General features: G+C 39.5%; 2 protein-coding genes across 2 annotated transcripts; both read left to right on the forward strand.

The window, feature by feature from the left end:
* The first annotated feature begins 716 nt into the window (after window positions 1–716).
* LOC116304645 (transmembrane 9 superfamily member 1) lies at window positions 717–22,158 on the forward strand. The gene is made up of 18 exons (XM_089034071.1): window positions 717–822; window positions 890–979; window positions 1,140–1,221; window positions 1,548–1,652; window positions 2,670–2,788; window positions 3,467–3,579; window positions 3,805–3,865; window positions 4,067–4,138; window positions 4,480–4,546; window positions 4,783–4,866; window positions 5,940–6,015; window positions 6,123–6,172; window positions 6,644–6,736; window positions 7,994–8,104; window positions 8,645–8,756; window positions 9,182–9,232; window positions 17,241–17,432; window positions 19,447–22,158. Exons 1-18 carry the CDS (start codon window positions 730–732, stop codon window positions 19,646–19,648), a joined length of 1,773 nt encoding a protein of 590 aa, XP_088890197.1. The 5' UTR covers window positions 717–729; the 3' UTR covers window positions 19,649–22,158.
* A 505-nt stretch (window positions 22,159–22,663) lies between these two features.
* Window positions 22,664–27,694, forward strand: LOC116288231 (isoamyl acetate-hydrolyzing esterase 1 homolog). The gene is made up of 5 exons (XM_031694998.2): window positions 22,664–22,721; window positions 22,954–23,006; window positions 23,434–23,747; window positions 25,621–25,739; window positions 26,356–27,694. Exons 1-5 carry the CDS (start codon window positions 22,665–22,667, stop codon window positions 26,602–26,604), a joined length of 792 nt encoding a protein of 263 aa, XP_031550858.1. The 5' UTR covers window position 22,664; the 3' UTR covers window positions 26,605–27,694.
* Window positions 27,695–27,957: the final 263 nt, after the last annotated feature.

Here is a 27,957-nt window from a genome sequence, read left to right on the forward strand (position 1 = left end):
AACAAAAGAAGGTTTAGACAAAAGAAGGTAGAAATTCGGGATAAAATCGCATGCGCAGTGGAATCGATTCTTAAACTGTGAAAAGGCTTATTAGTCGAGTCGTTTCCAGAGCGCTCTCTAACCATTCTTTATTCTAATTTAAATTTTTTGTCACGTATTATGTATGCGTTCAAGTAATCGAGAATAGATCATACTAAGTGGATATAATAATACAAATACGATCGATTTTATTAATTAAATCGTAGTTCGCCAATATCACAGGAAGCCCAAAATGTAATGCAAATGGTTCATGATCACACCTCGAGGTTTTCCTACTTTTAAATTACTTTCCATAATACATCTGTCTTTGGCTTGTAAGTGTAGAATTACCAATTAAAAAAGTAAAGACTTATTAATCTCGTTTTATTACTACACGTCTACTGTTGAGATCAAACAATATATAATTTCTGGCGTTTCAATTTTTGCGAGTTGTAAGTCGTTTCCATAGTGATATTTAATTTTTTAAACGTCATCCACTCCCCGTTTTCTGATTATAAACTACAATTTCTTACGAACATTATTTCTTATTTCCTAAGCTATTTTCTTTGAAGTCGTCTGTCTTCTTTTCTTAGAATCCTTTTGATTTGATTTTCATTGTTCTATTTTGTCTTTTTTTTTCTACGACCTTCCATCCATTTAGTCCACGTTTATCAATCCCATAAAACCCCTCGAGCATCCAAACCAAACAAGATGGCGGCCTACAACCACCACTTGTTATCGCTTATACCGCTGTTTTACTGCTTTCTTCTTACTTCAGCCAACACTTATAAAGACGAAGAGAAGGTAAATACCTATTCTAAACGTCAGTCCTCTAATATTTCGGGTTTAATACTCTAATTTTGCTTCCCAGATTCCAATATTTGTCAACAAAGTTGGACCATATTTCAACCCTCAAGAGACCTATCATTATTACTCTTTGCCAGTATGCAGACCAAGCAAGGTAAGATCCCTATTTGATCTTCAAATTATACGCCTCTAAAAGTAATTCTCTTTATGTCTAGCTCAGGTAAAAAGTGTCCTTGACTTAATATATTTTTAAATCTTAGTTATCAATGATTAGCTCTACGTCTAGTATAAATTGAATGGAATTGCCGTTTTAGGTAGAACATCGCAGTTTAACGCTTGGAGAAGTTCTAAAAGGTGATCGCATGGCCGTAGCCATGTATGACATTCACTTTAAAAGTAAGTTCTATCATTCTGTTTCTATTGATTTCTGGAATCATACTGTACGATGTAGTGTTTATTTATAATATATAAAGCTATTGGTTATCAATGTAGGTATCTTCCTGATCAATTTCCTAGGAATTAAGACATAGCTATAATTAGATTTAAAATTAGGCTCGTAAATATTATAACAATAGATCAATAACGAATAATGGACCAATGGAATAGTCCCATCTAGCAAACAAACCCATCTGTGACTCCAAATTTTTTCTAAGTTAACTATGTCTATTCCATTAGTTCATTATTCAAACTTAATTATTAAACATGTTTGTTATAATCTGCAGCTGATATAGAAAATAGAGTGCTATGTGAAGTATCAATGAGTAAATCAGGATTGGAGACACTAAGGTCTGCAATAGAAGATCTGTACTATTTTGAGTTTAATTTTGGTAGGTATCAATGTCCCTACACCTTTAATATTCGGTTATTTGCTTGGTCTGCAACATAACTAGATAGCTGTACAATATCTTTTAAGAATGTTCTATATTTTCACATTACACTGTCATGGCCATCTTATGATTCATCTTTTCGGCGCTGGCCATCACAGGGTATTTAATTGTTTTAGATTGTGTTACGGTCACCAAAAAGTTCGGACATTGTTCTCGGATTTCCGTACGAATGTGCTGAATCTAAATGAACTATTTACTTGGTTAATGTTTAGTTAGTTCTCTAAATACAAGTAAATGATCATTTTATCTAACTTGATTGAAGCTTTTGTTATTGCTGTTAAGAGAGCTAACTAAAGAAATCTACCGAAATTTTTTCTTTAAAGTAAGTGAATTTGTATGGGAATCTGAGAACAATGTCCGAACTTTTGGTGACAGTAACACAATCCAAGCTAGCGCCAAAAAGGTGAATTAGCCTTTTGATGATGATGATGATTTGATGATTTGTGATTTACACTATAGCGCCCTTTCTATAGCAATAGCCCACCTCCAAGATATGGTTTGCTTGTCAAGCACAAAGGTTTCAGTATGAGGCTATGTGCTATACTAAATTAAATTTATTCTTACCGCCTGTCACGAATGACTGAGCATTTAGCTCTTAGCCTCATACTGAAACCTTTGTACTTGACAAGCGAAGCATATCTCAGAGGTGGACTATTAAGGTTTGCTGTCATTTTGCACTATCAACAAGCAAAAGGAAAAGATGATATATACAACACATTCTATGGCTCCAAAAAGGCTACAACAACAAAACATATTTTCACTTAAGCATCAACATGGCTGCCAAGGTTTTGTCATTTACTTGTGAATGGTTTTAAACAAATAGATTTTGTTAAGTTGATTATAATGCCTTGGGGACAAATGGTTTAATTAGGTTACACGCCATCCCATGTATCACATCTATTTTCTAGTTCACACACAAGCCTTTTGGCAATAGATATGATTTGTTTTTCCCTCTAGATGATCTTCCAATACGGGGGTTTATTGGTCACCTAGAAGAAGGGCATATTCTTCCACACAGACATAAAATTTACTTGTGGAGTCATCTTCATTTTGCCGTGGAGTATAATGGAAATCAGGTAGACACATAATTAACGATACTCTCATTACAGAGGACACCCTTGGGACCGTCACTTCGTGTCTGTAATAGCGAGCGTCCGCAATAGCGAAAATATATTACGGTCATTTCTTTGTCAATATTTTTGTCGGGGATTTTTCTCCTTTCCGTAATAGTAAGGTGTCCGTAGTATCAGGGTGTCCGCAAGGCGAGAGTTGACTGTAATTGTATTAAGCACTGTCAAATAGGCTAGTTATTTTACCAATTGATACCTTATGGGTGAGAGCTGTAAAAAATTATTTTAGCACATTGAAGACTTACAGTAGCTGTATGCTTCTCCCACTTATACCGCAGACATTTTAGAGAGTTAGTCCTCTTTCATGACAACATACAACGAATTGAAATATAATGACCAATTTGAATAACTACTGTATTTTGCACTGACTAACGACTGACTAGCCTCTCACATACATGTGAAAACAGTCAAATTCAATGTTTGTACTCAAACACGGCTTGTCAATCGCTAGTCAGTGCAAAGCAATAGCTATTGAGATTGGTCACCATATTTCAGTTCGGTGTATGATGTAGCTTGAAAGCTAGGTTAATAGACCCTTTACATTGGGCCTAATCATAATTTACCCTACAATATCAAAGGTGGGATAAATCCTTAAATTATCTACCTACTGGTATGTTTCCTTAGGTCATTACAGCTAATGTGACAACAAATGGCCACGAACCTGTTAGCCTGGATGACATAGAGAAGTTTCCATTCAATGTACAGCATACTTACAGTGTTTCCTGGAAGCCCACCAGGTACGGTCAAAAGCTGTTAGTAATACTTAATACCAATGACACAATAAAAACTTCACATCTTATCATTTTTTTACTGGAACATCCATTGCCCTTTTCATGGTGATTTTTTAAAAAGTTAACTAAATTTTACAGCCCAAGATTTTAAGTTTTTGGAGGTACTGTAGCTTTTTTTACTCAACCTATAAATCTGAAGATCTAGATAAATTTCTTCTACTGTATTTTCAGTGCCAAATATTCCGAAAGATCCAAGCTAAGCACAGCAAAATTTTTCCCTAAAAGCCTGGAGGTGAGTTTGGTACTGCTTTACATATTGTAAACTATAATACATACCGTACCATGTGTGTAGTTCAATGAAACCAGGTCATTTGGAAGCTGTCAAGTTGTTGTGATAGCTCATCAGCAAGAACCCAGCTCTGACTTCTACATCAGAACACTCCTATTGAAGTATAGACAAGGTTCTGACCAAAAAGTCTTTATTTGATTTCAGATCCACTGGTTGTCAATCATAAATTCTGTGGTTCTTGTCTTCCTCTTGATGGGATTTGTTGTTATTATCATGGTAAATATCATCCTATGCTCAGTTTATATTTTAGTTTAGAACGTTGAGCATCTTTTTAACAACCACTTTCAGTTGCCTTTCAAACTGTATCAATTGAAACTATTGCAAAGTCGGTGATTCAGGGAGGCTGCCATTTCAAACACTGTGGGCTATAATGTACTTAATGATATTATGGTTGGACTAAAATGATTGATACACCATGATATAGTATATTGATAAGCAATGACTAAAATCTCTCAGAGATGCAATATTTTTGTTCAATGAGGGATCGTTTGTCGTATTAATATGCATAGTTTCTATGGGTGACAATCTAATATTGAAGTTTATTATTTTTATCTCAGATGAGAGTTTTAAGAAATGATTTTGCCAAATATAACTTGAATGATGACATGGATGTTGATGAAATGGGTAAGTTTATTCATTTATTATTTTTTTATAATATAATGTTATGTTATTCCATCGTAAGTTATGGGCAGAGATACTGTAATCATTGAATATTCCACGTGTCACTTGCAATTTCTGTGTTTAATACACATAAACCTTCAAGCCAGTGAGTTTAAATTTTGTTTCTCAAATTCAACAAGGATGCTGTTTTAAAGTTTATTAATAATAATAATATGATCATAATAAAAAATATTTTATAGATGGTGATGATTGTGGCTGGAAGATCATTCACACTGATGTGTTCAGGTTTCCTCCATACAAGGGTACACTATGTGCCATTCTGGGTAAGTACAATCGGTAGGCTGGTTAAATTCAGTAGTGATACTATGGATAGAAGCTTTCTCTTTCTTTAAATATATTTTTAAAATGTTGCATACAGGAAGCAGGGACTAGATGGCATGTGCTGCTAATGCATTGTTTTTCACCAATGCAACCTGGGTTTGAGATGTGTCGTACAGCCTGTATGTGAGAAGAGCTGTTTGTTGGTTCTCTCCTTTGCTTCAAGGGTCTTTTCTTCAGGTTTTCTGGTTTTCTTCCCTCCACAAAAATCAAGTTCTAAATTTCAATTCAATATTATATTCTCAATAGGGTTAACCTCATATCTTCTTTCCTATTTTAATGTGAATAAATTGGTGATTATTATTATTGGTAATGACGCTGAAAGTGAACCTCTAAAACCTTTATGGTACTGTATATTCCACCTGCATAATCTGGTTGACCAACTCGCCCTGCTTGTCATTAATTACCTTTATGAACTACATGACTTGTCTCCCACCAAACTCACAGGGGTGGGTGGCAAGGGTCTATTGAAGGTGGAGGTGTGATATTTTTTTGACATTCAGGATAATTAGCAATTATTCGCCAAAGGCTAAGTGAATATCAGGGAACATTTACCGAGACACGAGTCTTGGAGCGGCGAGGTAAATATTCTCCATATTCACTGAGCCTGAGGCGAATAATTGTTTTAGCATATACCAACTTGTGTACAGAATAACTTATTCTTATATACAATAATTCAATAAAAACAAAAAGAAACTTTTAGTTTGCATGACAAATTCACGCAAAACTTTTAGCAAAACTTTTAGCAAAACTTTTAGGTCATACTTCGTTGCCTTTTTAGTATTGATAGGAATGGCATTTACTTTCATTTTTTCAATTTCCTCATCGGAAATTGTAGCTAAAGGATTGCTGGCAGATGCCATTTTGTTGCCGACTCAATGTTCAGAGATTCAGAGATGAATATCGTACAATATTCACCTCCAATTAACCAATGAGCGCGTTCTGTAGGAAGTACACAAGTTGGTATATGCCAATATATCATAATTATATAACATGTATGGGATTTTTCATTTAACAGGAGTTGGTTGTCAGTTTCTGACGTTATGTTTCGGCATCATAATAATGGCGATGCTAGGAATGTTTAATGTTCACAGGTATGAAGCAACCCAAATACAATGGTTTCTACATTTTCTAAAATCTTTCATTTTTTCAGTCATTTCTGTAGGGTTATGCTAATACTGTGTGTTGTGTTTTCCCCTAGGCATGGCTCCATGAATACTGCAGCTGTACTTCTCTATGCCTTAACTTGCTGTAAGTAACCTAAACTCTGCTCATATACATATTGGGAGAGATAACTAGCTAAAAACTAGTGTGAGCTGCGTCGGTGTTTCTAATGAAAGAGTAATGATAAAAGGGTAAATCATACACCGTGAAAAGATGAAAAAACTTACTGATGTTTCAGACGCTAGATCTACCTCTTTTACTCCAATGAAGGACTAGCGTCCAAAATGTCGATAAGTTTTTTCATCCTTTCACAGTGTAAAATTTACCCTTTTATCATTACTATATACATATTGGATAAACTGATAGCATTCTCAGCTTATCCCGACCCTGACATCTGCATAATATATCAGGTAGCCATGCAGTCCTCTGTGTGGGTTGATGGGAACACACCACCTCAATCACCCAACACGAGCTGTGTTACCCTAACACAATGACAATAATGTATATTAATTTTATCACATGATCCACTAATGTGTGGGGTTTGTAAATTTGTTTTAGGTGTGTCTGGTTTTGTATCAAGCTCATTCTACAGAAAGATTGGTGGCACAAAGTGGGTTTGGATTATTGTACTGACAGCAAGTTTGTTCTCAGGTAAGGATAGCCAAACACCTTCATTATTATTCCTCTCATTACCACTTGATACTAGTATTACCAGAAGATTCTTTTCACAGTTCCCTTTTATTGGTCCAATTAGAGCAGTTCTCATATGAGCGAAAAAACAATGGTGTTATAGTAGTGAATAGGGGTGTATATATGTCACATTTAGTGTTATAGGGGTGTGTTTTTGTCACATAATTTGCATAAACCGGAAATGACATCACCAGATCGGAAATGAGAAAAACCAGACCAGACAATAAGCCAGACAGTGTTAGGTTACATAAATACTCTGTGCCGCACGTACTATTTGCCTCAGTGGAGCACTTACTCCTACGCCATGGTGGATGAAAACAAAGAACACATTGATTCTATCACTGCTCATATCATGTCCCCCAGCCTCGAGGATGGGTACAAAGCCTGGAAGGATCGAGTGGCGCTTGAAACTCTTCAAAAATTAGAAAAGAAACAATGGGAAAAGGAAAAGCAGCAAAAACGTGAAATGCTCAAGCAAGGTTGTGACGAGGCTCTTAAAAAATGGATCGTTAGTAAAGGCTTTCAATGCGAGTGCATGTGTCGCAGGTGTGAGTGTGCTTGTCATGAGTTTGAAAAAGAAACCCCTGAATACAATGATGTTGAGCTCATCTTTTTTAATCATTTTGCGAAATAAAGTCATTTATGTAACCTAACACTGTCTGGCTTATTGTTTGGTCTGTTTTTTTTTCATTTCCGGTCTGGTGATGTCATTTCCTGTTTATGCAAATTATGTGACAAAAACGCACCCCTATAACACTAAATGTGACATATATACACCCCTATTCACTACTTGTTATATATGTGTGCAAGTATGCATACCTTGCTCTATTAACTTAGTTTTTCTTGAATTTTGATTGGCTGATTTTTGTCCCTTGCAATATACATGTAACTGTTCTGGCAGTGCTGTGACTGTGTCCACACCATGCCTGGTTTCAGGTATTGGATCGGAAATTAGGAAACAATACTTATTTGCAGTCATTATCTGTACAATATGTGATTGGTCTAGCAAATGCCTTGTTAAATCACTGCATTTGCAATGAGTGCTGTGAGCTGTTCAAAGTCATATGAAAACTGTTCAACCAACACCATAATCTGGTGACACGAATAAAGAGGAAAAAATGAGAAAGGATTCCAGTTTTTTTAGTAATATCAAGAATGAAGAATTAGTTAATAATTTATTATAATAACTTTTGATCTTATTATCTTTTTTCTTTTCAGTTCCTTTCTTTTTGGTCTGGAGTTTCACCAACTCAGTTGCTTGGAGCTATCAATCCACACAAGCACTTCCATATACTACTATAATACTACTCATGTTTATTTGGCTTTTGGGTAAAGCATACATAGTAACTAGTAGCTAGTAACTTATAAGTACATATCAGGATTTTCATTACATTTTGATAAATGATAGGAGAAGATCATGAACTAGCTGGAGAAACCTGTTGACCAATTTTTAAATTACTAAGATATTAGTTGTAGTTTAAGCTGGAGAATTTTGCTCAGACTCCAGAACATTCTCTGATCCCTGACCCTCAACGAAAATCATGATTTGTGAGTATTGTTGTAGTGTGTTGGGTCTCTCCCTTCGCATTCAAATTAGTCTTCTCTTGACTTAAAATCATGTAAGAGGTTGTTTCAGATTTCATTAATAAAATTAAGAGTTTGGCACATCCCCCCTCCCCCCTCCCCCCCCAAAAAAGGTTCATTGATCGTTGTATGAGATATAGAAATATAGATAGGTTATAGTGCTTGGGAACGAGGTTATTCCGGGTGAAAGACCCTTGGAAATAAATTCGGAAAAATTAATTTCTGATCGTTGTATAATATAGTATGCACTGTTTAAGTAAATTTTTTCTTCTTCTCTTTCTGCAGTTGGTTTTCCATTGACAGTCATTGGAGGAATATTTGGTAAAAACTGGACTACAAGTTTTGATGCTCCTTGTAGGACCAAGAATATCCCACGAGAGATTCCTCCTATTCCTTGGTAAAACTACCTTAAGTCGTATGCATTTATAATACAATGTGGGGACTTTGATGAACTATGGGTTTTCTGGGCTGTAATGGCATGGTATAAATAAATATGAAAGTGGAGGTTATAAAATGATTACTTTTTGCTGTCTTTTTTTTTTTTTTTTTTTTGTCGTTGTCGTTTTTTTTTTTTAATGTGTTTTCTCACCTTTCACAATTGCTTTAGTTTGTTTTTGGGTTTTTCAATGAGTTTTCTCTTAGAGTAAGCAATTTCTCATACACAAATAATTGTTCCGAAAAGTATAAAACTTGTAAAACACTTCAGTCATATTACACACCTTACCATGCTATACTATTGTTATACAATGATTCCATCTTACCCTACCAGGTCATGCAATAGGTGGGCATACTATAATGAATCCTTTACAATCGTATTTGCAGGTATCGTACAGCTGGAGTGCAGATGATTGTAGGTGGTTTTCTGCCCTTCAGGTACTTGCAGTGATAATTTGTACCTTGCTAGCTGAAGTTCCTTTCTCTTTCTGATGTTCCTTCTACAACAAGGAGTGTGAGGGAGCATCAGCAAGGGGGTAGTCTGTACCTTGCTAGCTGAGACTCCTCTCTATCTTTCTGATGTTCCTTCCTCCAACAGAGTGTGAGAGAGCATCAGCAAGGGGGTAGTCTGTACCTTGCTAGCTGAGACTCCTCTCTTTCTGATGTTCCTTCCTCCAACAGAGAGTGTGAGCGAGCATCAGCAAGGGGGGTAGTTTGTACCATGCTAGCCAAGACTCCTCTCTATTCCTGATGTTCCCTACTCCAACAAAGAGTGTGAGAGAGCATCAGTTAGGAGAGGAGGCAATTAGTTTCAGAAAAATATGTAAATTGTTAAAAAGGGGCAACCCAGCCAAGCTTGCTGAGAAAAATGTGCTATCAACCAGAAAGTATTCTATAGAGGCATTGCGCCATCACGTAAAGGCATACATACATACATACATACATAGTTTATTCAAATCGCAAATAAATTATTGACAAATAGTAAAATACAAGTAAGAGCAGAGGCTAGCAAAAAGCGATACAAATAAGACAACAAAGCACAATAATAGGCGACTTGAAAGGAAGTTATGAGGTTATCCCTATGTGAAAACTCCCAAGAAAAACAACAAAACATGACAAAAATGCATTATAAAGAAAGACCCTAAGCAGCGTAATTAGCGAAAAATGCTCTATAAATGAAGTATAAGTATATGAATATGTACTAAATAAAGGAGAGACAAGCTCTCCGCCACCCTGAGCCCCACCCCCGCACGCGCACCCACCAGACAGATTATGAAGTCTGTCCGCCTGATGAGCGCATGCGCGAGAAACCCAGAGCAACAGAGAACCCGTCTCCTCCTTAATCTAGACTCTACTAAAAAATATACTAATCGATGTGTACTGCAATATGTAAACATTAAACACCTAAGTGAGACTTCAATTTCTGCTTAAATGATCTAAACCCATCGGTTTCAACAATGTCTTTAGGTAGATCGTTCCACATATTAACAACTCTGACGAAAAAGGAGTATTTGTAGCAGTTAACTCTGGCTGCTTTAACATAAAGTTTGTAGGAATGATTAGCTCTGGTAGACGTAACTTTCGTAAATTCAAAAAAGTCACGGAAATTTAGAATACCTAAACCGAAAACTATTTTGTAACATTCAACTAGAGTTAGGTAGTCCCTGCGGGTCGAGAGAGTAGGCCACTTCAATATTTTACATCTCTCTTCGTATGTCATTTCCCCTCTAGTTTGTCGAAGTGCTAGTCTGGAAGCTCTTCTTTGTACTTTTTCCAATGCAGTTATGTCCTTCACCAGGTGTGGACACCAAACGGGTGACGCATATTCAAGGATTGGTCTTACAAGCGCGATATATAGCATCGAAAAGACTGTGGTATTGGCGGTGCCAACAGTTCGTAAAATAGTCCCTAGGACTTTGTTAGCTTTATTTACGGTGATGCCAATGTGTTCACTCCAGGATAGATTATTGGAGATAGTAACACCAAGATCTTTGAAACCATTAACGTCCTTTAAAGTCTCCCCTAAGATGTACTTCGGTTTGGACTTGTCGCGCAAATGGGTTATACGCATAGATTCACATTTATCATTATTAAAGCGTAACTGCCATGTGCATGCCCATTCTCTAAGATGGTCTAGATCGTGTTGAAGAGCTAGTGTGTCTAGAACAGGGTCAATAAGCTGCCTGTAAATCTTGGTGTCGTCCGCGTACAGTTTCACATTAGAGGAAATGCGATCTGTGATATCGTTAATGTATAGCAAGAAGAGGATGGGACCTACGATTGTACCCTGAGGTGTTCCAGATACCACTGGAAGCCAGTTTGAACAAGTTCCTCTTATAACCACACGTTGGTGTCGATTAGTGAGAAAATGTCTGAACCATAGAAGTAAGCTCCCGCATATTCCGTACATGTTTAGTTTTAAGAGCAAGCGCTCGTGTGGCACGCTGTCAAAGGCTTTCGCCAGGTCGAGGAAGATTACGTCTGTAGGGATAGAAGAATTTCTTGAGCAGCAGTTAGGCGGAAACGCGAAGCGCCGACAAAGCCAAAAATCGAAAGTCGAAAAACATCAGGGGGGGGGTGGGTTTTTGGAGGTCGGTAATCCGCCCTACAGGGGGTCTTGCGCGATCCGCATGCAGCGCGAAATGTGCCTAACTGCTGCTCTGTTGGGGTCGCAAATGGAGGTAAAGATATCCTTTAGATATACATGGCATCCGTCGACAACATTCAAAACGAAACTGTGCGCATGCTGGGAAATCAGGTGATGGATAACTCAGATGCGGATTTTGTCTTCGCGACGTTTATGGAGGGGAATACAGACAAGACTATGAATCACGAGATGGCTGAAAGGATAATCGATAGAATGCCGGACGGTGACTACCGCTTGGAGTTGACGTTCGTGAAGTATTTGGACGGCGAGTGGGTGATAGAAAAGGGCCGTAATCCCATCAGGGCGTCTGGTAAGCAGAATTTGTTCGTCTTGAATAAGCATACGAGACCAGGGGCATTGGAGGGAATTGACATGCTCTTCTATGAGGTCGCTTACCCGGTTACCGTGGTCATTTACGGCGCGTACGAGATCAAGGAGCCAGACGTTAGGAAGTTGCGACCAATGCGACATCCGGGCAATTGTGTCGGGAAGTTAGTAAGGGGGTTCTTTTAGTAGAGTGTACAGAATCCCATTGTTTCGGCAACCACTTTCGGCTACCTTTTTTTGTGTCCCAAAAGATGCGTATGCGTGTCCCAAAAGATGTGCGTGTCCCAAAAGATGCGCAGCCGCGTCGTGCATGCGTGTCCCAAAAGACGTGCATGTGCTAAAAAAGTGTCTTAGAATGTCGACAATAAGGTTAAATCTTTGTTAAGTATGTGTGGAAACTATTTCAAAGAGTGTCTTAGAATGTCGACAATAAGGTTAAATCTTTGTTAAGTATGTGTGGAAACTATTTCAAAGAGTGTCTTAGAATGTCGACAATAAGGTTAAATCTTTGTTAAGGATGTGTGGAAACTATTTCAAAGAGTGTCTATAGAAGGTAGAGGCGATTCGCCTCCCCTTCCAACTTGCGACCAACCAGGACCACATTCGTAGTAGTAGCCAAAACCTTCTGCTCCTAGATATAGACATGGACTCCCAAAAGAGTATTTCGACTACATTGCAAGAGATGGGTATACGAGCAAAGAGTAGAGTGTTGGCGCATTTGCTGCTGGACAATGCATGCGACGGGAACTTGCTGCCGAACATATCCAACTGCGACTACCTACGCAACAACGAAGGTACTACCAGTTTGCAGCCGCTGGAAGGATTGCCGCCATTCGTAGACGACATATTCGTATATGGTTTCGTTGCAGAAGAGAATTTGTATGGCAAGAAGCTGCTCTGCAAAAATGCAAAGACAATAGTTGCACAGATATCTACGACAGCAACAGTGGCATTTGGTGGGTTTCTGCCCACGAGTATCGTACATACCTGCAAGCAGGGAAAGATCGTAGAAAACATCGAAAAGATAGAAGAGCGCTCCAATGCCAAAGGCAAATGGTATGGAATACACAACACAGATCCTGCTGGATACTTCGTGGCCAAAGTAGACACTTCGGAGCTGCAAATAGAAGATGTCGGGGAAAACGTACGCAAATTTTCCATGGCTTTGTATGGGCAAGGATATGGCATCTACTCCGTGGACTACACACAGGATTTCTCCGGTACTTTGGACAGAGCTGCATTGGTGCGCAGACTGCGGCAAATGGGCTACAAAGAACAAGGAGAAGTTGGTTGGCGCAACGGTACCATTTTGGACAATACGCATGCCGTCGGGAACCATGTTTGTACTTGGATGGAAGACGGAAAGAGAACCAAAATATACAACAAGATAGTGTCGAACTTCGAGGCCGGAGAAGTGCAAAACCCAGTAGGAGCGAAGTTGGCAGAGTACGTGGATTGCCCCAACGACCATTTGCGTAGAACATTCCTGCACCCCGATGTGCAAAAAAGAGGATGCACCAGAGTGGAAATATCCATCTACGGCAAAGACTTCTCCAAATCCCACACCAACGCTATTGCGGAGACCATAGAACCTTTGCAGGACATATTCGTAGTACAGCCGCCAAAGAATTTGTGGTTGGCTCTCGCAGAACACTTGGATAGATGCTGCTGCATTTGCTGCGAAGAGACGGGAGAAATATTCCTAGCGTGGTACTGCCACGCAGGAACGGGTAGGATAGCCGGAGTGCGAGTTCGTGGCAACGACAAATGGGAACAATGTGTACTTTGGACCATAGCAGAGTTTGGCCTGCGCAAATGCCCCATATTTCGCATAGATGTGCTTAGTATGGAACCTGTGGAAATAGCTCCGCTGCGCTGCTACACGAAAGACTCGCCTACGGTATTGGCGGAGTCCAAGTTTCCCACTCGAGTGCATGCAAATGCCCCCACCATTGCCACGATGCTACCCCCAACGGAACACGTAGAGTGGATATGGCGTACGAAGAAGGCACAAAGGATCGGAGTAGAAAAGAGTCTCTTCGGAATACTGGAAGTACCTACGGACCGCAGGATCTCCTTCCTATCCAAAAGAAAACGAGAACAAAGATTGGAAGACATACGGGACGATTTGGAAGGCGACGAGTGGGTCGAAGCCACGCAGAGATACCACGCAGAGCTGTCGGAGCAAAAGCAAAACATCCTGCGGCAAAAGGAAGAAGACAGGAAAGCCATAGAAAAAGAGTTGGAAAAATATAGGAAACTATTGGATAGGATTTCCAAAAGAACAGACAATCTGCGTAGATTGTTCTTTGGAAAAGAAAGCCCGTTTGGCCCAGAGGCGCCCAGAGCCAAAGTGCATAGGATGGACCAAATACCCGCAGGAGACTACAAGATACTAGGATATGCGATCCCCAGAGACTTGGATGCCAACTGGTTGGCAAGAGGGCACCGCGTAGTATTGCGGAGGAATAGAGAAACGTCTGTGGCATGGGCCACGGAAGCCCTATTGGAGGCATTTGCAGCTGGAAAGTTCGAAGCGAACGGCAACATACGCACTGCCATACCCGGAGAAGAAATATTGCTAGAGTGGAAAAATGGCATAGCAACTGTATTCGTACCGGAAGGACCAGGCTTGGACACATACCACGAGTTGGCCAGAAAAATAGACCACAAAATGCCGCAGAATCCAGGAAAGCTACTGGAAGTTCCAGCGCCACCGAACAAAGAATGTACGCAGGCTTTGCGCATGCAGCCGGGCGAATACCAATGCTGGCGCTACGCCAAAACCACCTACAGAAAAAAAGAAAGGACAATATTGTTCCTTTCCGAGCTATGTTCGGAGTGCGTATTGGAGGGCTGCACGGTAGAACATGCAACCACTCCGGTCTGGGGACACTTCTTGGACGAGCAAAAGATAGACTGGACATCTCCAGCGCCTTTGTATTGCAAAATAGGCAGAGAAAAGACTACCAAAGCAAAGAAGAAAGACAGAATAGTGCACGTCTCCGCAAAGGGTGTCGATCTGGTAGACGCCCTTTCTACTCCATCTCCGGAATCTTAGAAGGCCTCTGTGGCCGTTCGTAGTAGACAACCTTTTCCACTGGTTGCTGCATGCGCGCCCAAAGCAATGCTCCAATGCCAAAGATGGCAAATACTATATTCCCGGCTATTTGCCAGTCTATCTTCGTGGATATTTCCTCCACTTCGTCCTCTAGGTTTTCCTCGCTGTAGTAGCCATCCTCGTCGCTACCAGGTGGTTGTATCTTGGACGACAGCTCCGCACGAAGCTTTTCTAGATCGTCCACGCGGTCTAGCAATTCTTTTTTTGTGGTTGCAAGTTCGGCCAGCAATTCCTCCTTTGCTTTTCCTAGGTCGTCCAAAACAATGGCAAAGGAATCCTGCACTTCTAGAAAATGCTTCTGCAAATCTGTCGTAGGTGGCGTTTCTGGAATTGCAGGCGTCACATTGTTTTCCTGCTCTATCCTGCGTATTTTGGGAATACCCACACCATACTTCTTGGCTACCTTTTGTAGCCCCATTCCATTCTTCCTGTCTTCCAAAAGGTCTGCGATCTCCTCTTTGGATAGTATCTTGGGTGTGGCCATATATGTAGGTAGATACGGAACATACCCTATGTTTGTCCATGGAATACCCTATGGATCCATATGGTAGATACCTGTTTGTCCACAGATATAGCATGTATCTGTACATAGCCATAGGCATAGCTGGATACATGCTAGGAAAACAGCGCACGATAGAAATCCTTTTGGATGTGGTAGGTGGCTTGTACAGAGCGCAGGAGACAATAGGCAACATTCGAATTCCGGGCTACGTAGCTGCACCATTGCGCGTGGCCCTACAAAGAAGGTAGAAGGGGCCTCTTCGGGCAAACTATTCCAAAAGAGTGTCTCAGAATGTTAACAATTAAGGTTAAATCTTTGTTAAGGATACCTGGAAACTATTCCAAAGAGTGTCTCAGAATGTCGACAATAAGGTTAAATCTTTGTTAAGGATACCTGGAAACTATTCCAAAGAGTGTCTCAGAATGTTAACAATTAAGGTTAAATCTTTGTTAAGTATATATGGAAACTATTTCGAAGAGTGTCTTAACAAAGATTTAACCTTAATTGTTAACATTCTGAGACACTCTTTTGGAACACACATACCAACATGGATCTACATCTTTTGGGGACACACATACGCATCTTTTGGGGACACTCTTTTGGGGACACCAAAAAAAGGTAGTCGTGTCGAGGCACTGACACTCTTCTATTTTGGGAAGCGTCGCAAACCACGACACAGACATCTTTTGGGACAGCAATGCACATCTTTTGGAACACAAAAAAAGGTAGCCGGCCGAAACAATGGGATTCTGTACACTCTACTAACATCCTTAACAAAGATTTAACCCTATTGTAGACATTCTAAGACACTCTTTGAAATAGTTTCCACACATACTTAACAAAGATTTAACTTCGTTGTCGACATTCTAAGACACTCTTTGAAATAGTTTCCACACATCCTTAACAAAGATTTAACCTTATTGTCGACATTCTAAGACACTCTTTGAAATAGTTTCCACACATACTTAACAAAGATTTAACCTTATTGTCGACATTCTAAGACACTTTTTAGATAGCACATGCACGTCTTTTTGGACACGCGTGCACGACGCGGCTGCACATCTTTTGGGACACGCACATCTTTTGGGACACGCATACGCATCTTTTGGGACACAAAAAAAGGTAGCCGAAAGTGGTTGCCGAAACAATGGGATTCTGTACACTCTACTAAATACACCGGATGCAACCCCTGGATATAATTCATCCAGTCCCTGAAGTATTTCAACCTCTTATATGGCGTTTTCGTGCGACCTCCATTGGCGTAATACTGTTCTTTGGTAACATTTGGCACCGCATTACGAATATTCTTACCACACTCATAACACTGTGCTGACGTGTCCTCCTCTATCTGTATTTTTTTACCACAACACCAAAAAGATTCTGGCTTCGGTATGACAACTTTAGGCGTTAAACAAATCACACAGAAGTCGTTAACGAACTTCTTACACTCATGCATCGTATATCTAAAGGATATCTTTCCCTCTATTTGCGACCCCAACAGAGCAGCAGTTAGGCACATTTCGCGCTGCATGCGGATCGCGCAAGACCCCCTGTAGGGCGGATTACCGACCTCCAAAAACCCACCCCCCCCCCCTGATGTTTTTCGACTTTCGATTTTTGGCTTTGTCGGCGCTTCGCGTTTCCGCCTAACTGCTGCTCAAGAAATTGGCCAATCATTAACAGTAGATAGCAGTTGAGTTACAGTAGATCTTCCTTGAAGGTAACCAAACTGGTTGTCGTTTAATAAGGCAGGCCTTCCATGCTAGCTAAACTGTACATGCAAATTGTAGTCACAATTCCGGACACAAATCCATTGTTTGAATTAACAGCAATCTTTTTCTGTTTCCAGTGCAATCTCTGTGGAATTGTACTACATCTTTGCCACCCTGTGGGGCCGTGAGCAGTACACCCTGTATGGCATCCTGCTGATAGTCTTCATCATCTTGCTCAGCGTGACAGCGTGTGTTTCCATAGCACTCACCTACTTTCAGCTGTCCTCAGAGGATCATCGCTGGTGGTGGAGATCTGTCCTCAGCGCAGGGTAAGTTTGGAATGGAAATATAAATGGGAATAAGGGATGAGACCGAGGATGAAAGAAACACATAAGGCCATTTGGACTAATTCTTGTAGTGCATGTGACATCATGGGAAAGATATAGGGATTGTATGGTGCATGCATTAGGATGGCAGCCATTGGGGAAAAGATCAGTCGAGAGAACAAAAACACTGGAGAAGGGCAGCGGAAGCGGAGAGGAAGAAATATAGGGGGAGTTATTGGAATTGTTTAAAAGCGGTGGCGAGGAATAAACTAGAATGGACAAAGAATGTTAAGGCCTAATAAGACTCATGACGCTACGGGAAGTGATGATGTGAATATGATGTGATGATGATGATGTGATGATGATGATGGTGACGATGTGATGTGTTGATGATGTGATAATGATGTGATGATGTGTTGATGATGTGATAATGATGTGTTGATGATGTGTTGATGATGTGTTGATGATGTGATAATGATGTGATGATGTGTTGATGATGTGAGGATGATGTGATGATGATGTGAGGATGTGTTGATGATGTGATGATGATGTGTTGATGATGTGTTGATGATGTGAGGATGATGTGAGGATGTGTTGATGATGTGAATATGATGTGATGATGATGATGGTGACGATGTGATGTGTTGATGATGTGATAATGATGTGATGATGTGATGATGATGTGATAATGATGTGTTGATAATGTGATAATGATGTGATAATGATGTGATGATGATGATGTGATGATGCTGCTGATGTGCTGCTGCTGATGCTGATGATGCTGCTGTGTGTGCTGTGATGATGCTGTGCTTGCTGTGCTGATGATGCTGATGTGTGCTGCTGTGCTGATGTGCTTGCTGTGCTGTGATGCTGTGCTGCTGTGCTGCTGCTGTTGTGCTGGTGCTAATGCTGTGCTGCTGTGCTGCTGATGCTGGTGACGCTGTGCTGTGCTGCTGATGTGATGCTGTGCTGTGATGCTGTGATGCTGCTGTGCTGTGATGCTGTGCTGCTGCTGTTGTGCTGGTGCTCCTGATGTGATGCTGCTGCTGTGCTGTGATGATGATGTGCTGCTGTGCTGATGCTGTTGTGCTGGTGCTGCTGTGATGCTGCTGATGTGATGATGTGATGATGTGCTGATGCTGTGCTGCTGTGCTGCTGTGCTGTGTGTGCTGGTGTTTGTGTGTGCTGCTCTGTGTGCTCTGTGTGCTGATGTGATTGCTGTTGTGTGTGTGGTGTTGATGTGCGGTGCTTGAGTGTGCTGTGATTGATGTGTGCTGATGTGTTGTTGTGATGCTGATTATGATGTGATCTTGTTGATTGATGTGTGATCGTGTGCTGGTGATGATGTGTGTGATGTGCTGTGTGTTGGTGATGTGGTGTGGTGCTGATGTGTGATGTGTGTGAGTGTATGCTGTGTTGATGATGTGATGTGTGTGTGATGTGTGCTGCATGTGATGATGATGTGTGTATGTGTGATGATGATGTGATGATGATGTGATATTGATGGCGATGCCTGATGTGTGATGATGATGATGTGATGTGATGTAGGTGATGATATGATAATGATGTGATATTGATGGCGATGCATGATGTGATGATGATGTGATGATGCTGATGATGATGATGTGATGAGATGTGATATTGATGGAGCTGCTGATGTGATGATGATGATGATGTGATGATGATGATGTGATGATAATGATGTGATGATGATGATGTGATGTGATGATGTGATGATGTGTTGATGATGTGATAATGATGTGATATTGATGGCGATGCATGATGTGATGATGATGATGATGTGATGTGATGATGTGTTGATGATGTGATGATGATGTGATATTGATGGCGATGCATGATGTGATAATGATGTGATGATGATGTGGTGATGATGTGATGATGTGTTGATGATGTGATAATGATGTGATATTGATGGCGATGCATGATGTGATGATGATGTGATGATGATGATGATGTGATGATGATGATGCTGATGCAATTTTTTGTTACTCTACAGTTCGACAGGAGCCTTCGTGTTTGGATACTCACTGTTTTACTACTTCAAGCGATCCAACATGTCAGGCGTCCTTCAGACGGTCCAGTTCTTTGGTTACACGATGTTAGCTTGCTATGTCTTCTTCTTAATGCTGGGTACTGTTGCTTTCTTCGCGTCGTTGAATTTTATACGGTATATCTATAGGAACTTGAAAATGGACTAATCCCTTTATACAAACCACATGGAAATACTAGAAATAGATTTTGGCGTACTATTAATTGTTTTCCCATTTCAGACCAAGCATCATTCCCTATATGTATGGTTATTTTCTGTTAAATTCATTGGTACGCGCTGATCGAGACAACAGTGGCGAGAGGGAAATTGGGCAATACGCTGCCGTCAATCAGATAATGTAAAGGTACTAAACGACTTATTTGATTGAAGAAAGTGTATTGCCCGATTTCCATGTCGCGACTGTCGTCTCGATCAGCGCGTAGCAATGAAAACAGAAAATAAATGAGGACAGTGGTAACATAGGTGTTTTTTTCGAGAGAATTGACACAGGGTTGGAAATGGGCTAACATTGTTTCCATAGTGCCTTCGTCTATAAGTAGAAGGGGGAGGAAATCTAGGCACTAAGAGATGAACTGAGATAATTTTTTCACGCGAAAGGCAGCAAGTTCAGCAATCAAATCGGGGTAGCAGTGGGGGTATTTGAGGCAAGCCGTCCTTACCAGTACGCCAACCTTTCTTCAGATACCTCAGACTGCTGTCAAAACAATACAACAACAGCAACAAACAAACTCAGTTCATCGGTAATTTGGCGGAGCCCAAAGGGTCAGGGCTCACCCAAGAACCTATAGTTGGTCTGGGTCGCGTAAATGTAAAAATGGCGTAAATTTTTAGACTAATTTTTTTGTTGAATTTACTGCGGTTTTCAATATTCTGCGAACTCAGATATTTCTACGGCTTGTTCTGAAATTGCTTTTCACTGCCGCCAGTCAAGAACATAAAAGGTACCGACTGATTATTTTTGATTGACGGCAGCGAAAAAAATATTTTTTCAGCTAGCATTTAGCAATTACCGAATTCGCAGAATATCCATAACCGCAGTATCAGTTATGGCAGCTAAATGACAATAAAACATACAAAGATAAATATATTTAAAAACGTTTTTTTTAGAGAGGGTATCGGCTGGGAAGGTGTTTGGTGGCGTAAACCATTTTGAAACAGTTTTTTCTTCTTCATTCGGACCTACATCACGTGTCGGCCATGTTTATTTTCTCTTTTTCTGAGTTCGAAAAACATGAATCGTGGTCCAGATTTTTTACAAACCTGAACATCGTCATATAAGACGTGATTAACAGAAGATGTTTGTACCTAAGCTAGACTGCAGTAAATCATGTAGGCTATATCAGAAAAAATCTATATAAAAAAATTTCGTAAATTCGCATGAAAAATGCTTGCGAAAACTCGTCGGGATACATGGGGGAGAATAAATCGTCAGTCAGCAAACATGGCTGGTGCGTGAGAGATGTCCATAGTAGAGGAGGAACTAAGTCATGCCTTTTAATCCAATCGCTTTCCCTTCCAGAGCAATCCTCTCATTACCTAGTACACTTGTCTTTATCCGTCTCAGAATTAACATGTTAAAGTACTATATATCCGTGAAATACTTTGTAAGAAACTTGACGAATTATTAAGGTCTAGTAAACCGTAGACCTACAAAACTTTGCCCCAATTTGTACAATATTGTAAAAACATTTCACAGATATATGTGGTATGCACTCTGTAGTAGTTTATTGAAGCACCTATTTTTGCCTTTCCTGAGTTCAGCGGTAGACTATTACGATGTTGGCGTGCATGGGATTGAGGGCTGTATCTGATGACGACATTACTGTCTTCAATCCCACGATCCTATGCGCCATGTTACTTCGAACTACGGATTGACAAATGCACTGGAAGATTTTCGGGATTAATTTGCAAATAAATAATAGAACTTAGATAATAGAACTTCCTTCAAGTCTCAAATAATTGTTTGTAAGATTGTATATGTCGACTGTTGATACTATGTTTAAGATGCTTAAGCCGGAAAGACATTTTATTATTACGAAATGATATGACAAGCGAGATTTGAAGGAAGGTCGAAAAAATTATATATGACTGTTAAAAACCAAAAGTAAGGTCATACCGTAACCTAAGCTGCGGACAACGTCACAGCATTGCGCGCACTGTTGCAGGCAATCGATGTTGCGGGGCATGTCACACGACGCAATTTGCTGAAGAAGAAAACGTTCTTGCTTCACAAACATTGTCTGCAATATTGCGCGTAATTTTGCACCGTGTGTACATGCCTTTACCGTGATCGTTATAGTACCGTGTGTGATTGTACCGTGACCACGTGCTATTTGCTATTCAAAAGCAAATTCCACACTCGTACCCAATTCCTACTCATTTCACTTAAAATCCTACGATATGGCTAATGATTAGGGTCTGGGTACGAAAATGAGGCAAATTCATAATTTTGGGAGGCAGGTACTGTGACCATGAAATGGCTTTTTATCACTGTCACGGTTAACCAATCAAACTCCATGCTGTCCAAACACATGATATTTTCCATGAGCTTATAAAATCCATTAATATAATAAAGCAACCACAGTATATGATAGCCGGTTTCTTGGACAGTTTTTATCGAGAGAAGGGAGACTAAAATAAAGTGATATGTAAGCTTTATATGAGTAAAAGGTTATTTCTAGTAAAAATGTGTACTTTGAAGATTATCAGCAAAGCTGTACAATTGATCGGTGAATTATTAAAGAGAATCGGAAAAAATCTCCAAGTGGTGGATAGCTTAAAAGAATAATGTTTGGTGAGGCGATTTGCATCAAGTAAAGTGCACGTGAATTACGGGAAGAGAAGATGAAGCCGTCGTAGTGTCGGCCCTCTCCAGGAAGTAAAAATGTGACACTTAAAAAATAATCTGTCTATTCCAAGAATTAAAAAAAAGTGGGACGGAAAGGCTTAATCTAAAATCTAAACACACAGATGCTGCTTTTCAAAGGTCAGCTAAAATGTATTTGCTTAATTTCTCATTTTGACGATTTTATTGGAGTTTTTAACTCGTCGCCTTACATTTTCTTATCCTGATCATGACACCACAGAAACTTGACTTGGGCTACCTGTGTCGCGCGCAGCAAACGTTTACTAGTTTTCAGTCTTATTTTGTTTTCCCGTCCAAGATGGCGGTCGAGATGCGGTTTCCAAAGCTGGTTCTTTTTGGAGATTCCATTACTCAGGTAAGTAAAATTATTCCAATTAAATTCCTTTGCTCAATGTAATAAGGGCATTACGTATTATAAATAGATTATTTAGCAGTGTTTTCATCGCTATCAGTTTGGGCACTCCCGTACGAATAACAATCGCGACCAACTTGGAGAACTTGGGAACTAACTTCGGAATTTTAAAAAGCGTCCAAAGAAACCAACTATAAACTCTTCTTACTTTTGTTTTTCCTTTTTTAATATCAAGTCATCTTTTAGTAATGGCGGCTGGGGAGCAGTGCTAGCTGATTATTTTCAAAGGTAAAAGTCATAGTATGTATATGAGCTTTCTTTTAGTAATAAAATTGTAAATGTAAACTGGATAATTATAAAGGAGCTCTTTTTTCTCATGGCCCAATATAAAAGCAGACCGTGGGGAAAAACATGCCCTCAAAGTTTCTATGCAGGAAGTGTAAATGACCCACTCGTAATGTACAATTTTATAGACAGCCAATTGGTTAGTACTTCATGTAAGACCTCATGAAGTGGCACTATTATATTAGGTTTTATTCGTGTTTTATATTATTTTTGATACTATTTATGCTTCAATTTAACCCCTTTCAAGAAGTTCAAAATTGTGTGACCTAAGTGACCCCCCCCCCCCCCCCCCATTTACTTTATTACCAGTCCCTTACCATTTTCCAATAGTTGCTAAGCAGTGCATGCCTCCTTTTTTTTTTTTTGGTAGAAAATGTGATGTTCTAAACCGTGGGTTCAGTGGCTATACATCTGCCTATATGAACAAACTCGTACTACCAAGCTTGTTACAACATGACTTAACACCCAAGGAATCTCTTGCTGCAGTAGTGATACTGTTAGGTTCAAATGATGCTTGTCTTGAAGGCAAGGATGAACGCAGCCTGACCATAGATGAATATGTCAGTAATATGAACAGTATTATATCTAAGTTTGTTAATCATGGGTTATCAGTGGACAGAATTGTAGTGATGACACCACCTCCCATCAATGAAGAAATGTGGGCGAAGGAATGTGTTATTAAAGGTATTGAAGAATATCAGAACAAGATATAGACCCCTTGCATGTGACGCCAAAGCAGCTTGAACTAGGAGACAAAACAAAAGAATTCCAATCTCCTGAGAATTGGAAGCTATTGTTTTGTCCCCCAGATTGAGCTGTTCTCTAAAGTGCTGCAAGGGGTCTACATGGAAAATGAAGACTGTAAGGGGATAGTATTGGAGTATATAGCCTTATCTGCATAGCAGCCCAAAGCTAATGGGTCCATCATTTTAAAAAGGGTGCATGGCTCCAAAATCACTGCTGCACAGAAAAGGCTGGCATGATCAGGTTTACAAAGGGGGTTCAGCATCATTCTACTATGGGTTTCCTGGGACCACTCTTGGATATACTACTAAAAAGGGTTGGGAAAAAGGAAGTATATTTTAATTGATATACTTAAGCATTTTAGCTGTAGTTTGTTGAATTGTGGTGTTACTCATACAAATGATCATATAGAGGTTTTGCATGTGTAATGTAATGTAATGGAAGCCATGTTACAATCAATACCTAAAAACACAGGTAGCCCAAGCTTGGTTTCTGTGGTGTCCTGTTATAAGGAAATGTATGGGGATTCATCAAAAATTTCAATAAAATCATTGAAACGTGAAATAAGGCCTCAAAATTTTACCCGATCATTGAGAAATAGCACTTCTTTCGCTCTGCGTGGTTATTTTTTGAATTTAGCCCATTTTAAGATTTTTTCCCCCACCAGTAAGAAATTAGAGAAGGTTGGAAACTCGAGTCCCAAAAGCGAACCATCACGGGTCTTTGAAATCTCGTACGTCTTCGAATTTTCTTTCCAGCGCCAAATTTTAGTCACGACCATTCTCTCACATCCCTATAGAACTGAGAAAGTCGCATTAGAGATTAATCTTTGCGTCTTTAAGCCATGAAATTTGCCTGTATTCACATACTACCTCGCTTGTTCTGACCCATACTTGGAGCTCACTGTACACCAGTTCAACGGATTTCTTTCGGCAACCGACCTGAGGTCACGCCGGAAGAAATACTTTTGTATCTTAGGCCGTTAAAAAATACACTCACCATGATTTCGAAGAAAGACTATATCCAAATCCAACCCGCATTTACGATACGAAGACTTCCGGCGTGACCTCGGGTCGATTGCCGAAAGAAATCCGTTGAACTGGTGTACAGTGAGCTCCAAGTATGGGTCAGAACAGCGAGGTAGTATGTGAATACAGGCAAATTTCATGGCTTAAAGATGCAAAGATTAATCTCTAATGCGACTTTCTCGGTTCTATAGGGATGTGAGAGAAGGGTCATGACTAAAATTTGGCACTGGAAAGAAAATTTGAAGACGTACGAGGTTTCAAAGACCCGTGATGGTTCGCTTTTGGGACTCGAGTTTCCAACCTTCTCTTTTTTCTTAGTGGTGGGGGGAAAAATCCTTCAAACGGGCTAAATTCAAAAAATAACCACGCAGAGTGAAAGAAGTGCTATTTCTCAATGATCGAGTAAAATTTCGAGGCTTTATTTCACGTTTCAATGATTTTATTGAAATTTTTGATGAATCTCCATACATTTCCTTATAACAGGACACCACAGAAACCAAGCTTGGGCTACCTGTGCTAAAAACAAAGGAATTTTATTGTTTAGCCATCTAACCACAGGCAGCCCAAGCTGTATTATTGGCATGGGCATGTGATGGTATAAAACCTCTATTGACAACACACATTACTGATTCATGATTTTGAGTCAGAGTTCATATTCACTTTATCTTCTACAGGTAGAGCGGCTGCATTGTCATCTACTAATCTCATCTTTATTTAAGTAAAACTAAATTAAGACTGTTAAAAATCCTGTGCATGTGATCTAAAACTTATGTTTGAAATCACAGGTAGGGAAATGAATTTATCCAGCTCAAGAACCAGGTCCTTTGCTAAAGCTTGTGCTGACCTTTGTGCAAAGCTTGGTGTAGAGGTTATTGATCTCAATGGTGATATGCCAAAGGAGGAGGTGAGGTCTATTATATTTGTACACACTTATTAATTAAAGTTAAACATTTTGAATTATAAAGTTTTGTGGTTTCTACACTAGTTGTATGTTCTAGCATTAGAGTTTTGTCTACAATGGTGGTAACCACTGCAGCGAATATCATTGTGGTGATGCTAAAGCATCCCTAAAACTTTATAGGAAGCAGGGGGAGGGGAGAAGGAGTAGGGAATGTGGGACTGCGGAAATAAGAAGTTGAGTGGAGAAGGAGAGAGTAGAGGAAAGCAGAAAGGAGTGGAGAAGAGTGGAGCAAGTTGGGAAGAAGAGGGTGGAGAAAGGTGGGGGGTGGGGGAGGGAACAGGAGTGGGGGAATTAAGAAACAGGGGTTAGGAAAAAGAATAGGAAAGAAAGGGGAATAGAGAAAGGAATGGGGTGTGGGAGAGGAAAGCTGGGGAGGAAGAAAGAATTGTGGTGTGGAGAAGGGAAAAAGAAACTGCTGTGAGGGAGAAAAGCAAGCTTGGATAGCAAGGGAAGTGGGGACTGGGGGGAGGGAAACAGTTCTGATGAAGAACAGCTGAAAAAAAATTAGTCGAATTTCAAAACTGATAAGTTCATAACTCAGCACGATTTCTATCAACAGAATTGGTCAAGATATGTCAGTGATGGACTTCACCTATCAGGAGAAGGGAACCAGTTTGTTGCTTATAAATTAATCCCAGTACTGGAAGCCAAACTAGGACATCTTCCTCAGCTCTTTCCAGAGTGGAAAGACATTGATCCCAAACAACCTGAAAAACATTTAGGAGAGGATGTCAGCAAAAATCGAACATACGCCGGCAACAGTCGAAAAATCGAATTTTCTCATATTTTAGCATTAGGAAGACCTTGATGCGATATAACCCGTGGTATACTTCATTTGCCAAAATATCGCTTTATTTCCGAGAAAAACGAGGAAAACCAATTTATGCATAATTGACCCTCTGAGAGAGCCAAAATATCATCCAACTTCGAGTGCCTCGCGTGCCTTTGCAAAAATGTGTATGGACTTGATTGTTGAAAAACTTTTTTTAACATTGTCTTGGCTTTAAATCTGTTAAATTTTATTATTTTCCAATAAATTTATGTTGGCGAAAAATTTTTTATTACCAAGTTACTTTGGCACGTCATCAAATATAAAGAACTTTCAAAAAATATTTAAACCATGTGCTATATAAAATAAAACGTCGATATTTAGAAATTGAGAAGTTAAAACAATGTTCTAATCGTGAGTAAAGTGATTGTTTTGGGTATTTTGATCTGCGACGAGTAATAAGGGTTTAAAGTTGGAGAAAATTGCTATACTTTACGAATACGTTTAATGGTGACTGTTCTAAAAATCGTTTATCAGCCAGCGATATGCGGATTTTACTTTCATATTTTATTTTCTTAAAGCGTAATGATTGATAATGACTGTATATTAATATCCTTTATGGTCCAATAAAGCCTACTTCTAAAGAAGCTAGAACGTATAAGGATATTTTCAGTAGAATTCGTCTTTGTAAATACGAACGTGACATGTAAAGGTGTGACGCGGTAGCATCAAAGGCCACACCCACTTCTTTTAGAATGCCGCGCGTTCACGAACTTTGGGTAACGCAACGCTGTTGTTGTTAGTAAAGGCACTTGACTCTGGAAAAATGCTCCTTTATTGTGGATAATTTTAATTTTATTAATCCATCTTTTCAAACTATGTAGTTTTATAGTATTTCAAGCTAGTAGTTTGCTTTTTTTAAAATATTTTGCTCTTTAAGGAAATATTTCAAATTTATTTGATCGTACCGAACGGCCGCTTTTTCTTCGAAATTTCTCCAATTTTAAATCTCCATTACTCGTCGCAGAACAAAATACCCAAAACAATCACTTTACTCACGATTAGAACATTGTTTTAACTTCTCAATTTCTAAATATCGACGTTTTGTTTTATATAGCACATGGTTTAAATATTTTTTGAAAGTTCTTTATATTTGATGAGGTGTCAAAGTAACTTGGTAATAAAAAATTTTTCGCCAACATAGATTTATTGGAAAATAATAAAATTTCACAGATTTAAAGACAAGACAATGTTAAAAAAAGTTTTTCAATACTCAAGTCCATACATATTTTTGTCAAGGCACGCGAGGCACTCGAAGTTGAATGATATTTTGGCTCTCTCAGAGGGTCAATTATGCACAAATTTGTTTTCCTCGTTTTTCTCGGAAATAAA

The sequence above is a fragment of the Actinia tenebrosa genome, unplaced genomic scaffold (assembly GCF_029948245.1).
Source record: "Actinia tenebrosa isolate PJP-AT-01 unplaced genomic scaffold, QUT_ActTen_1.0 PGA_scaffold0__85_contigs__length_37466705, whole genome shotgun sequence".
NCBI classification, from domain to species: domain Eukaryota; kingdom Metazoa; phylum Cnidaria; class Anthozoa; order Actiniaria; family Actiniidae; genus Actinia; species Actinia tenebrosa.